Source organism: Eubalaena glacialis, chromosome 5, assembly GCF_028564815.1.
Source record: "Eubalaena glacialis isolate mEubGla1 chromosome 5, mEubGla1.1.hap2.+ XY, whole genome shotgun sequence".
NCBI lineage: Eukaryota > Metazoa > Chordata > Mammalia > Artiodactyla > Balaenidae > Eubalaena > Eubalaena glacialis.
Window position 1 is genome coordinate 137,926,341 of NC_083720.1, and position 15,464 is coordinate 137,941,804.

General features: G+C 33.7%; 1 protein-coding gene across 1 annotated transcript in view; it reads left to right on the plus strand.

The window, feature by feature from the left end:
- Nucleotides 1–15,464, plus strand: part of STPG2 (sperm tail PG-rich repeat containing 2) — a 341,555-nt gene that overhangs the window by 139,438 nt on the left and 186,653 nt on the right. Inside the window, exon 8 of the mRNA XM_061191041.1 lies at nucleotides 2,127–2,236. Coding sequence (XP_061047024.1) covers nucleotides 2,127–2,236 — 110 coding nt within the window. The remainder of the gene's footprint in view (nucleotides 1–2,126; nucleotides 2,237–15,464) is intronic.

Genomic DNA, 15,464 nt, shown 5'->3' on the forward strand with positions numbered 1-15,464 from the left:
TTAAAGTTCTGTCTGCTAACTCCAATATCTGGATCACCTATGGGTCTGTTGTTATTTTCTGTGATTTTTTCTCTTGATATTTGATCATGCATGTCTGTCTTTTGGCATGTCCCATAATTTTTAATAGAGTGCTAGATATTATATATAATAGAGACTTTAATGGTGTTATCTTCTGCTAGAGAGATTTCATACTTTTTTCTGCAAAGCAGGTAGAAGTCAAAGGAGATCACCTTAATTTAATCATGGCTGTGGCTATTACACTTTTTCTAGGGCTTAGTTTACCTCTTTTTTGTTCATTTTTATAAAGTATTGTTCTCTGGGAATTTCAACTGTGAGCCTGACATGTTTAACCATCCCCACCCCCGTGTTCTGAACTGTAATCTTTAATGACTCTGTGTTTCAGAGTTTTAACTTAGAGTTTTAGTGTCACCTTGCTCCTCACCCCTTTGCAAACATCTTGATAGGGAAACAGATCATGTATTTTGAGGCTCCTCAAATCTGCAATTTTGTTATGTGGCCCAACAAGACCACAACAAGCTTATGTTCCAGCTCCTTAATGGCAACCCTCTGCCAGGTCTAAACCCAGATTCTTTCTCTGTTGCCTGTTTGTCAGCAAATGTTACAGGAATAAAGCATCTGCAGATTGATCGCTAAACTTTCAGAGGTTCTATCTTCTTCAGAATCTTAGCCCCCCTTGTCTGTACTGGCAGTTCATAGAGTTGGAAGCATTCATAGCCCTATGAAGACTTTAAAAATAGAATTTTGTTGTATTTTGTCTGGATTTATAACAAATAAATCATATTTATAACAAATAAAAAATCTGGATTTTATTTTGTTATATTTTATATGGATTTATTTGGAAAAAATGTGGTCTTCTGCAAACTACTCATTCCCTCTAAAGCCAAAGTCATTTCTTGAGCTTGTTAATTTCTATCCTAAACAGTAAAAATTGCAAAACGCTTTTGAACTTATTTCATAATTTCTAATACCACATAAATGATAATAATAAAATTATTATGAAAGTAAATTATTTTTCAGCTTCAATAAATTTAAAAATCACATGAAGTAATAATGATGGCTCATATGCTCTATATTTGAAGGATCTCACATTTCTACATGATGTGAAACCGTGATTTTTCTGTTTGTGAAAGTGATAGAATCTACCTATTTTCTTTTGAGTGGCTATGTAGGAATAAAACATGAGGAAAAGAGAAGCACCAATTTCAGCATTTAGGGTAGTGAAGCATATAGTTTCAAAGATACAGTATGTGAGAGATGAATTTTTTAGTAGATCAATGTTCCTGAAAAAAAAGAACAAAGAAAGAAATACCTAGCTATTCTTCTAGGTGTTAAATCCTGAAGTATTAAATATGAATATCAAATTCTGAAATAAAAACAGTGAAGTGTATAAAAATGGGAAAATAAATCCTCATCCTTTTTGTATATACAAAGAATGTTACTGTTGGTTATATGGTTTAAATTATTAAATGAATACAAATGGCTAAATTGTATAATAAATCAGAAGGAGTATAATATCACAAGGATTAACTAATTGCTAATTAAATTTTTAGATTATCAGCTTCCTCTAGCCTATTAATTTGCATCTTCACTGCATATAAGTAATTATGATGTTTAAGAGAGTGTGGATCATTTTGCTTAGAAAATTTATTAATCCAGGATTGCCACATAATCAATTTAAATAGTTATTGTTAATATATTTCTATTTCATGTATTAATAATTAGTTATTAACAAATAATACTGTACAATTGACCAAATATCTTATATATTTTTGATATTACAACCTGCTAGTTATGAATCAGGACAAGAATTGGTTCTGAATTTGACATTAGAGTATAGCTAATAACTTGCCCCTAATATGTTTAAATAATGTCTGCAGATCCATCTTACTTTCGTAGAGGTTCATGTAATCAACCCTTTCCCCATTTTAATATCTCATTGATTTAATGTCTTTTACTATATTCCATTTAAAAGTTTTTTAAAATAAATATATGTATATCTCTATTTAGTGACAGAGCCATATTAATGAGCTTATTGCAAATTTATTAATCATGACCTTTGTATTGATAAAAATAAAATAAATGATATACTTCTTCTTTCAAAATATTTTTTTGGAATTCACAGGTCTGTGGAATTTCTGATGAACTACCTAACTTGACTAACCGATATGCTGCTTTCTCGTCAAGAACAGAAAGAACTACTAAAGTATCAGATACGGTAAGAAGGCTTTTCTATGACCAAATGTATTTGTAATCTAGGAATCATGGAGGAGACTGAATAACATAAACATTATATTAGGACCTGAGACAGGTACCTGGTAGCCTGCCGTAATATCTTCAGCTAGTATGATACTTCCATATTTTTAAAGTCCAATGAAATTCTTGAAGCTAAAGCAGAAGTCTAGCATTTCTCTGAGAGAAAAATATTATGTGGAACATCTCCTTAAGGGTCAGAGAGCATTCATTAGGCCATATAGACAAACTCAACTTGTGTTGTATATGAAGTGGAAGGTTTGTTTACTTTAGGTTCAACTCAGTTTCCTCATAAGTGCAAATATTTTCCCTTTTCAGTTTGAATCTATCTTGAGACTTAAGACTTTTCAGTGACATTTTTTATCCCTGTTAATCTGTATTTTAAATTGTGTTGATAAGAATTTTGCTACCTCAATTTTTATTTTTTATAAATAATATTGAATAAATTGAAATAAGTAAAGCATGTGAAATTTAAAACTGTATACTTAACTATTTCATTCAGATTAAACTTATTAAACGATCAAAGTGAAATTTAAAGATAAAAGGTTAGACTTATGTGTACAGGTATTGTTAAAATAAATTTTTATAGAAATTGGACTGTTATTATAAGATATTATTAGTAACAAATGACCAAAACAGGATCATTAACCAGGTCTTAAAATGTAGCCAGTCAACTGAGAAGCAGAATTGCTGAACTAAAATTCTACTAGGTACACAATGCCAAGAGTTCATTTACAGTGTTTTCAATGGTGAAGTAAATGGTACAAGATTAGGAAGAACTCATGTAAATGAAGTACAAATGCAGTGCTAGTTAAGTTAATACAGCTGTGAATGTCTAGGAAATCATAAGAATTAGGTTAATTTGATGAGAGTCATTAAGGAAGGGACTTATTTTTTTTCTGAGACATTAATTGACTGAATCTGAGAGATGGAGTCAAAATTAGCATCAGGTTCTATGAGACTTTGTAGCTATAAGTTCAAAAGACAGTTTAGAATCATCTAGCAGTGTCTTGACATTTAAGAGATTCTCATAATTGTTAAATAAATGTGTTGTTTTAGTAGATTATTTATTCATCTTGAGGAATTTTAGGGTTGTGTTGTGTTTCTCAAGTGAATCATTGTTATACACACCTTTGGATCCATTGTGAAGTATGTCATAAGTAATTTATTACTAATATAATGCTTTTTAGCTTAGGAATATTTAGTATGGATTTGTAGTTATTTCTCTTGTAATATAGTAGCTACTAGGAAAAAACAATGCAAATTTCTGAAGGTACCCATAGGAATGCACATGTATAAGTTACACTTTATGTTTGTAGTGAAAAAAGATGATAGAGATCTGTTCTAAGGAAGATGAGTTGCCTACCAATTGTTTTTACCTAACTTACATTTTCCTCTTTTATCTTTGTCTCTCACTGCATCTGGAAATTCCTTTTTATTATTTATCTATTTATTTATTTATTATAATTTTTATTGGGGTATAGTTGATTTACAATGTTGTGTTAGTTTCAGGTGTACAGCAAAGTGAGTCTGTTATACATATAGGTATATCCACTCTTTTTTAGATTCTTTTCCCATATAGGCCATTACAGAGTATTGAGTAGAGTTCCCTGTGCTATACAGTAGGTTCTTATTAGTTATCTATTTTATATATGGTAGTGTGTATGTGTCAATCCCAATCTTCCAATTTGTCCCTCCCCCCCTGTATACCCTCTGGTAACCATAAGTTTATTTTTTACATCTGTAACTCTATTTCTGCTTTGTAGATAAGCATAAGATAGGTTCATTTGTAGCCTTTTTTTAGATTCCACATATAAGCAATATCATATGATATTTGTCTTTCTCTGACTTCACTTAGTATGATAATCTCTAGGTCCATCCATGTTGCTGCAAATGGCATTATTTCACTCTTTTATTGGCTGAGTAATATTCCATTGTATATATGTACCACATCTTCTTTATCCATTCCTCTGTCGATGGACATTTAGGTTGCTTCCATGTCTTGGCTATTGTGAATAGAGCTGCAGTAAACATTGGGGTGCATGTATCTTTTTGGATTATGGTTTTCTCTGGATGTATGCCCAGTAGTGGGATTCCTGGATCATATGGTAGCTCTATGTTTAGTTGTTTAAGGAACCTCCATACTGTTCTCCATAGTGGCTGTACCAGTTTGATTCCCACCAAAAGTGTAGGAGGGTTCCCTTTTCTCCACACCCTCTCCAGCATTTACTGTTTGTAGATTTTTTGATACCATTGTCTTTTTTTTCCCTCAGGAAACACTTGCATTTAAAAGGATTGGTTGGGACTCAGCTTACCCAAGAAGCGAAATAGTTTAGTCACATAAAATTCTTTGGTTTTTGAATCCCTTCTATAAATGAGAATACCCTTCAAACATGTGGGTGTATGATATGTATCTAGTGAAAACTTCAAATTATTGATCTCAAACTTTTAAAATAATGCAATTAATTTTATAATTTTCATATCAAATAAAAATATTAGAAAATTTACCTCCTATATATTTATGTTTTATATATATGGATATGCTGCAATCTTGAAGGAGAGCATATAGTTTAATTTTCAACATGTTACATAAAAGTTTTACATAAAAATATTTAAAAATCCAGACTTCTGGTTTCATGTGAAAGACAGAGCATATATATACATCTCCTTTCTTTTTACAAGGTCCCAATGAAATAATTTATTTTAAAACTATGATATAAGCATTAGTTGAATATAAAAAGACGAAGAGATTGAAAATATTAATGGAGGCTAGACACAAGCCAAACATCTGATTATTAGGCGTTCCAGGAGCAGAATGCTAGGATGGTAGTTGGGAGTATTTGATGTAAAAAACAGTAAGTTATCTTGAATGGAAAAAACACGTCTTCAATTAGAAGAGCTCAACAAAATACCATAGAGGACAAATTTTCAAAGACATGTATTCTTCTCACATTCTTTTGCGTTTTCAGAAGACTAGAAATAAAGAAAATACCCTTGAAGCTTCCACAGAGAAAAGTAACTGGGTCACCTACAATGGGATGAGAAACATACTGACATCAACACTTTCTCAGCAGCATTAGAGACATTTCAGAACTAGGAAATGGTGGGATATTTTCTAAAATTTCTAAGAGGAAATAATTTTGGATAAAGAATTCTGCCTCTACCCAAAATTTCAATTAAATGAATCAAGAAAATAATTTTCTGACATGCAAGAGCTTGGAAAGTTTAGTACCTTCACAACCCCATATGTGAAGATGCTCTAGCAAAAAAAAAAAAAAAAAAGGAAATAAGAGAAAGGTGATATAAACATAGAGAAGAATAGAAACTCAGCATTTCTGGGTGAAGTAGAGCAAAGTGGAAACAAATTAATAAAGAAGGCATTTTTAGTTCATGCTTGGGACATTCTTCAAGAGTCTGGGGTTTTGTGACCACAGCATTTTATTTACTTCTCTATGTGTTTGGCTGCACTAGTTGGTTCAGTGGGGAATCATCATGATGTTCTAAATGCTGTTTTCATATTGCTGATTTGAAATCAATCTATACACATTGCAGAAGATTTAATTATAGTACAACAGTATAAATATTAGAAATCTTAATATCATTAATAAAATAATAAAATCAAGAGGTGAAAGGTAGGAGGCAGTGAAATATAGCAGATCTCTTATTTCATAGTGTGGAGTTAACAGATATTGTCAAAAATTGACAAATTACAGTATAAGTCCTTATATTAAATTTGTAATGGTAAATACAAAAAAACCCCACACACCTCAAACTGAAAAAAGCCCAATTACTATTAAAATGAATTATTTCTGGGAATGGAACCAGGGAGAGGTCAAGGAGGACAATTTTACCATTTATTTTAGACACTTGTATATGATTTGATTTTTATTCATGATGTGAAGATATTATTTTAAAACAAAAGTAAAAATAATACTCCTGAGTTAATGAGGAGCACGCATTTGGAATGGCATTATGACATACTGGTGCCTGTACTGACTCATTCTCTGCAAACAACCAAAATTCTAGATAAAATAGAAGCAAAACATATTCACGACTGCTTCCATGATTTAGAAAGAGAGGAGTACACAGGCTAAGTTAAGGAGGGGCCCAGAGTGGCAAGTAGAGCACTGAAGCCAACTCTTACCCTGAGGACATTTGCCAAACTAGGTGACCTTGAGTTTTAATTTGTATAGCCTCAGAGACCTCCAGAGAAAGAGAGCCTAAGACTCTCTCACAGTGATTAGTCTCAAAAATATTCTTAATACAGTTAAGACTCCAGAGGGCAACCTAGGCAGGTTAGGAGTGAAATGCAAATAAATCTCCCCTTCATACACACCAAAGGACTTTAAGGAAGATTGTTAGTGTTGAACTTTTTGGTGTTGAATGTGTGTTAGGGGAATCACCCCTGAGATCCTGTTACATTTCACCTTCATTTAATGGGGTGAATTGTTAACACAAAATACCTGTCTGTTACAGATATTAATGAAATTAATTTTATTAATAAAAATAAGAGCTAATGCTTATAATGTGTCTGTTCTATGCCAGGGACCATTTCAAATGTATATTACCTCATCTGAGTACTATAATAATGGCCATCTTTAAAAATGTGGAAACTGAGTTTAAAGTCTTTAAATGGCAGTCAGAATTCACACCGAGGCAGTCCATCAATAGAATCCACTCTTTTAAGGGTCTTTCTGTGTTACTCCCCTCTGGGTTGAAGAATTAGGCTTAACTAAAATAAATATGACAATATAGTAAATGATTTTTGTGACTTAAAGCAAAAGAGATATGACTGTAAAGATCTCAGACATTATTATAAGGGATAGAACTTTTTTTTTTGAAATGCAATTTCTGTTTAGCAGAAACTGATGAGGATTCAGCATTGTGAAACAGTAGTGAAGTTAATAACTTTCCTCTAGTTATTGAGACCAAAAATTAACTAATGACTATTTAGTGGAAAAATCACTGGAAGAATTTGATGTACTTTCTTATATTGAGGCATGGCTCAGAAAGGGGCCTCATTTGATTAGTGACAATTGGTCTCAAAAAATATAACAAAAAATTATACTAACATTTTATAAAAATTAACAAATGACTTGAAATATATTAGAATTATTTGCTGAACAGTTGCACTACAACTTTTATCACTTGATATATAGTTTTATAATACTTAGAGTTGAGAATGAAGGGAATTTTAAAAATAAATTTTGATATATATATTTATTTATCTATTAGTTTATATTCATTTGATTTGTTAAATATTTTGAATATCATCCCTGAATAAAGTTTAAGAGCAAAAGCTTTGGCATCAGAGAAATGCTTTTCTAGTCTCTAAATCTGTTTCCTCAAATATTAAATAGTGATAATAAATTAAGTAGGCATAACCTGATAGGGTCATAGTAAGAACAAAGTATATTATTGCTTGCAACACTTATTTCATTGTGTTACCCACAGTAAGCTGTAAGTAAGTTAGCTATAAAAATTGTTAATGGCAAAGTTACGGCTCAGAGCTAAGTAAATCCCACTTCAAAGCCTATGTTCTCTTTTCATTATTTCATAATATGAATAAGGAGCTTCTATTAAAATATGGTAATGTCTTTTGCTTTTTACACTTCTTTGTAAGTGACATTCACCTTCCTCAACCAGAGGCACCCTCTGTTTTGCATGGTATTGCTATGTCAGGAATGCAAAGAGGCAGAAAGAATAAATGTTCAGTTTTTTACTTTGGAAACATTTCTTGAAGTTCTTTTCAGAGGCAGTAGTTGTGGGGGCCATGGCTTTATAATGGGAAGTGTTTTCTAATTTTCACTTTCCTTTAAATATTCCAGAACTAGAGTTTGGCTAAGAGGTCCAACTTTTATATAAAGTAGCTATTTAAGGATAATAAACAAACTCAAAATCTTAGTAGCATATAATAAAAAGCATTTACTACTGACAAGTTTGCAGGTCTGCCAGAGAAGCTTACTTCAGGCTGCAGGTTTGCTGGGGAAGCTCTGATTCATGATGCCATTTGACTGGGGTGGCTCTCGGGACCGGTGGGGTAGCTGGAGTATGTTCTTTTCATGGTGATGGCAGAACTATAAGAATATTACTGTAAGAAAGAGAATAGGGAAATTGCAGGATAAGGGGATTTTCCTGCTACAGTGAATGAGAAAGCCCTTCCTAGATGGGAAGGCTAGAAAAGGATAGAGAAAGGTAGCAAAGCAAGGGATTTGAGATGTGAGCATGAGGCCAACTTCATGCTCTCCCACATTGTGGGTGAACTCTGGTCAGACTGGGGGTTGTGTAGTAGTGGTGGAATACATGCAGACTCAGGTTAAGAAATCCCAGAATTACTGAAGTATGAATTCCACTTCGTATCTGAAAGCCTGGGAGGGTGCCTTCTTTCCTCATACTGGGTAGCTGCTGCAGACAGAAAAGTTATAATGATATATTTAGGCAAAGAGGGCCTATATTACTCAGGGTTTAGTCAGGAGACAGAACCACACTAGTTATTTTGAAATAAAGTAATACAAGGAACTGTGGATATTGCAGAACTCAGAAAGGCAAAGAGGGAACACTAAGGTATCATGGAAGTAGTAACAAGCAATGCCACCATCCTTAGGCCTGGGAAACAAAGGGAATAGATTGGAATTATTAAAACTTGAAAGCTTGGAGAGACCTTTTGTTAATGTGATTCAAGTTTCTGAAGAGGAGCACAGCTCAGCTGGTGCTAGGTCTCAGGAGCTCAAAAGAAAGGTCCCCTGGGCCTGGGGCACAGATCTTTGGGATCCTGGAGATAGTAAAAAAAAAATATGTATATTAGAAATGGATTTCACCTGAAATCCATAAGAGTCAAAATTATTCTGACTAAAACCTATATTCTGTTACCCTCAGTCTTTCTTTCCTTACAGTATCTCACTGGAACAGCTATGAAAATTTCTTAGATTTTTACATAGTTTTAAATGTTTATTTTATTGGCTGTTAGTTTGCTTGTTGGTATCTTATCATTCACCTAACCACTGGTGGAGGAGAGAACATTAAAGTGAATTTTCTTACTGCAAGTAAGGGATTTTAGGCAAATGATTTCTGACACACTGAAGAGTGAGTCGGTCACAGTGCACTTACATACTTCCTGTTCTTCCGTTACATTTTAAAGTCTATAAATTTTTCACTTAATTGTCTAACTTCATTAGTTCAGAAAATGGCTTTGATATGCAAACAGCAAGAACAAGTGCTGCTGGATGCCATCTTCATCAAAGCACAGAAAGAATAGTGAAGGCAACTGCTAAGCAAAATACACTATGAGAAACCAGATTCTAGTAGCCTGCTTTTTGATTGTGTACAATTGCCTGTCAGTACTTACACAGATTGTGAGAAGGATGCAGTTCTGCAGTTTTATATTAGTTATTTTTAATTGCCCTACATAAATATCAGAAGTAAATAATAACTTCATGAAGAAATTTTTTTTTTAATTAATTTATTTATTTTTGGCTGCATTGGGTCTTCGTTGCTGCACGCGGGCTTTCTTTTTAGTTGCGGCGAGCAGAGGCTACTCTTCGTTGCGGTGCACAGGCCTCTCATTACGGTGGCTTCTCTTGTTGCGGAGTACGGGCTCTAGGTGCACAGGCTTTAGTAGTTGTGGCTCATGGGCTCAGTAGTTGTGGCTCATGGGCTCTAGAGCACAGGCTCAGTAGTTGTGGCGCAGGGGCTTAGTTGCTCCGCATCATGTGGGATCTTCCTGGACCAGGGCTCAAACCCGTGTCCCCTGCATGGCAGGTGGATGAAGAAATGATTTTATCTTTACTCTTTGATAAAAAATTTTGCACTTTACTGTGTTTTGAGGATGAAATCTGTCCTAACTTTGAAGATACCATGTTCATTTAAAGTGATCAACAGCAAAATGACTCATATTCTACATAACCTCTGAGACAAACTATTTGTGGCATTCATCGCAATCTGATTCCTACATTTTATATCAACCAGTCATTGTTTTATAGCTTATGTGAGAATTAAACGACAGAAAACATGTTAAAAGTGATATGGAGATGACTAGTCAAGACCTTAACTCCATCATTTAAGTCCTTGATGCCAGTATGACTATATATGCAATCCTACACATGGTGTAGTGATGGCATTAATACCATTGAAGCCTCTATATAATAAATCCATGACTAATGAAACATGACATTTAGAAATTGACTTCAAGTGTCTATCTTACTTAGGATGCACATATTCATGAGTTATAAACCTTGTTTCAGTATATTTAAATGTTTAAGAATTCATCTTTCTTTCAAAATTATCTCCACTGATGAAGAAAGCTATAGCCTGCAGTGCTGTATTTATTTACAGAAATCTGATCTCACTGACATGGCTTTCATAGTCATCTTTTGACCAATTCAGAATATTAAACTTTTCAGTTAACTGATCATCATTATATACAAAAATATGTACTAATAGTCTTTCTATTGGCATTTCTAGGGGCAAACAATAGTTCCATTCTATTATTACAAATGTCTAAGAGAAAAGGCATTTTTCTACCACGTAAATTTAAAATGTAACTACTAAGTATCATTATATTAGTATCATCATCACCAGTATTCAGGGAACAAATATGGAAAACTCTAACATTTTCTTGTAAGTTAAAATGACATTGAGAGAAAAATAGTAAAAGAGGGGAAAGGAAAAAGGACAGAGATATGTGGAGGAGTATAAAGAAGAGAGATAATGGGAAGAAGTACTCATGTTGTAAAGTTTGAAAGGGTACAGAGTAACAGAAGAAAAAACTAAAGCAGAAACATGTTGGAAAACTTGCAACTAGATTCATTTGCTACTATGGGAAGGAACTGCTGCTTTGGGAATGAAGAAGCAGATCCAGTGGAAGAAATCCCTTCTTCTGCCAGCCTTTGTAAAGACCCTCTAGCAACTTCTGTTGGCCAAGCCCAACAGGGAGCCTTCTGACAAAGCATAAACAGGGTTTGCAGATTTCCAGATTCAGAGCTGGGACAACAGATTAAAATCTGGTACATTTCACCACTTTGACTACTTAGCATCCAGGTTCATCTTTCTACTCATATTTGGACTTACATGTAATATTCCAAACCACTCTATGTTTCTGCCTAAAACAGTACAACTGTCTTTCATATGACAAAATTTTCTCAGTGTGCAAAATGAGGAGATACAAGTTTCCAACAGTGATTGTCTTCATCTCTGGGCAAATTTAGTCATAGTCTCTCTAATATTTTGTTACCTAAATACTGTTATATATTGTTAAGTTACAGTTGTTAACTGTTACCTAAATGCTAAATCATACACTGTTAATTTCAGTAAAACTTTTAGAAAATAAAAAGGTGAAGGCAAAGAGGGAAAATGCAAGTATAATTGTTAACGCATACGTATACACACACACACACACACACGGAAATTTATATGAATGGCTGCCACAATCCTCATTCTTAACTGGTCCAACGCTGTAGGTGATATTTCTGACTTCTTCCTTCTATCACCCTCTCCATGTTCTTTTGGCCGGCAACTGTTCAGGGTTTGTTGTCTGGTAGATGACCAAATCTTCATTTTTGAAGGCTGCGAATCCTCAGTGATCCTTCCTTTTCTTTTTTTTAGTTGATGTAACTTTCCATCAGTTCTTAATATTGGAGATAGAAGTATTAAGAGGAATCCCAGAGAACACTCTGATTTCTTCCTGCCCTCCCCGTGTAGCAGCAACTCAGATTTTACTTGTTAATTGTGACAAATCACCCCAGTCAGTGGAGTAACCTCTACCTTGTTTCAGTGGCACAGGTGGCCCCAGACGCTAGTTGACAATCTTAACTTTCAACTCTGTAGAGCCAGAGCTGTGTCTCTAAGTGGAAGCATTCCTCCCTTGGGAATCAAGGCTTGTAAATGAGTCGAGCTCAAAGTTATGGAGGTAAGAGGCAAAAATTTTGTGAGTGTGTTATCAGGTGAAACAATGAGAAGAGGTAATTGATGTATATTGCATATTCTGCATCATATATGCTGTCCTTTCAAGGTCTTGTCTCTCAGTTGGCATCATAATTGAGTTTTCAGCAGCCCCTTCTATTCTTTTAGATCAGCTGCTTTTAAGTGGTGAGGGTATGTTACACATGGTGAATACTATGAGCAAAAGCCCGTTACTACATTTCTTTTGCTGAAATGAGTTCCTTGACAGAAATAATGTTGTTTAGAATACGCTAAGAGTAAATAAGCCATTCTGTAAGTCCAAGGAGGGCAGTGTTGGCAAAAGAAATATTGGCAGGAGGACAAATGAGGTCCTTTCTTGCAGTGAGTTTTTTAAGGTTTTGGAGTCAAGGTTATGCTGGATTCTTAAAAGAAGAGTAAGTGTTCTTTTTCCCCCAATTCTCTCAAAGAGTTTATTTATTTTTTGCAAGGTCAAGTTATTCATTCTTAAATGTTTGTAAGAATTCACAGTTAAAACCTTCTGGACCCGATATTTTATTTGTGGGAAGGTTTTTAAGAAAAGATTCAATTCCCTTATCTACTAATCACGTGTTTCTGATGCTTTGGCATCTGGGCCTCGTTGACCCTGGGAAGACTGCCCCTTCCAGCATTAGGCAATTAATAGAAATAGCAAATGACTGTTTTGCAAACATGGCTTTTCTGTGCAGACTAGCCAATCCAGAGCTTACACTACCAACAACCTCTTCTCTGGGACTCTCATACTTGGAGCCACTACTCTTCTGCTCTAAGCACCCCAGGGCCAGGTACCAGACAATTAAAACACCTCCTTATGCCCCAGAGCCTGCTGAAATTATTCAAACTAGCCAATCCTAAGCCTGCTTACTCTGCCTCACCTGTTCCTTCCTGTGGAAACCACAGTAAAGGCTCTCACCCATCATTTCCCCTCACTTCTTCGAACATGCCTCCTGACCAACCTGATGTTTCCCTGTGTGGCCCCATATGGCATGGCATGCTTCCTCCTCCTGGGACATGTGAGTATAACAAACTCTCTTTTCAGTGGCAGTCATCTACTGATCTGTTGGCTTTGGCATACTTAACTAATAATTAAACCTTCATTTTTAAACACAATACATATTGGACCACTTACATTTTATATTTCTTCTTTTTTTCTCCTTTTATTAACTCAACTTTAAAAAATATATCCATTTCTTCCATAATGTCAAAAATATTTTCTTAAAGTTGATTGTAATATTTCCTTTTTTGTTGTTTATAAGATTTATAGTGATGCCCTTTCCTTACCCCCTGATATTGGTAATTTGTATTTTCCTTTCCTTCCTTCCTTCCTTTCTTCCTTCGCTCTGTAATCACTTACTAGGAGTTTATCAGTATTTATAATTCTAAAGAAAACCTTTGACTTTGTTGATTTTCTCTATTATGTGTTTATTTTCTATTTCATTGATTATCTTTATAGTTTCTTTGTGCTTCCCTTAAGTTTGATTTTTTTTTTTTATTATCTTGAGATGGAAGATAAATCAGTGATTTTCATCTTCTCTTCTTTTTCATTATATGTATTTTTAAGGCAATAAATTTCCTTCATACACCACTTTAGCTGTATTCCACATTTTATTTCCAACATTTTATGTTGTTTTTTATTTTCATTTAGTTTAAAACATTCTTTAATTCACATTTTTTCTTTTTTGACCTATTTAGAAGATTATTGTTTAACTTCCATGAAGTTAGCTTTTTTTTCCTATTTGTTATTGATTTCAAGCTTGCTTCCATCATGGAAATAGAATATACTCAATTGTCTCAGTCTATTAACAATTTAAATGTTTTCTTTATGAAATAGAATATACTCAATTGTTTCAGTCTATTAACAATTTGAATGTTTTCTTTATGAATCAGCAATTTTTTGCTTGTATATGTGAAAAGAATGACCCATCACCACTTTGTGATATCTGTAGAGCTTTCCCTAATGCATTAAAATATTCTTAACAATGCACACTATTTCATCTGCTGGCTCTCTTAATACCATGAGGGACAACTCATTAGGAGGGGCAGATTTAACTTTATTTGGAACATCCTGATTATCTCTGACAATTATTTTTAAGTTTTTGAAATCTATTTATGAACCAATATATGAACTTTAATTTTCATTAGGAAAGTTACTTTTTGACAGAAAATATGGACATAAAATAGGAGTTTAGTATTTTTTCCTCAGTCTTCTAATAAGCCTCTTATGAACAACATTACCCAAGAATACCTTTTAAAAATCTAAATTTCACTTTGGATCACTCTGTTGCACATTTATTTAAGAACATTGCTATGAGGTTGCTTTTTATTGTCTTTATATATGCATGTCTTGATTTATACAGATTATTTATTTCTTAAAGGTGGAGATTATATTTTCATTGTTGCCCTTCAAGGTTTGGTATCATGCTAGGTACACAGTAGGTTCTCAGCATATACTTTTACATTTAAGAAAGAACATAAATCAATTTTAAAATTGCTTTAACAATTAATTTAAAAAAGTAAAAAATTAAAAACAAAACGACAGCAAAAAGAAAGAATATAAATCAGGGACTGCTCTTTTTTCATGTACCTATCTCAAAAGAAGAATAGACGTATATAATTTTGAAATATTTAATTAGCCGAAAAAAGAGATGAAATCCTTGTCAAATTGATATATAGTCTAAAAGAAACATTTGATATTGTCTACATAAAAGTTTAGAGAATGGATGTGTCTTTTACATTATAACTTTCACCTAGTTTAGTTGTAGTGTTTTTGTGCCTAGGATTTCTGAGGTCCGAGGCTGTTTGAGGTTAGAGTATTTCTAACCTCTGTATCAATATAGCTTGTAAGATATATCTTTACGTGAATAGGAATATACTTTAAAAAAAATTATTTTACTGAAGTACAGGGTTTTTTCTTCAACTTTAATGTATAATTTTTATTTATTTAATTTTTTAAATTTATTTTTTATTTCTTTTAACATCTTTATTGGAGTATAATTGCTTTAAAATGGTGTGTTAGTTTCTGCCATATAACAAAGTGAATCAGCTATACATACACATATATCCCCATATCGCCTCTCTCTTGCTTCTCCCTCCCACCCTCCCTGTCCCACCCCTCTAGGTGGACACAAAGCACCGAGCTGATCTCCCTGTGCTATGCGGCTGCTTCCCACTAGCTATCTATTTTACATTTGGTAGTGTATATATGTCCATGCCGCTCTCTCACTTCATCCCAGCTTACCCTTCCCCCTCCCTGTGTCCTC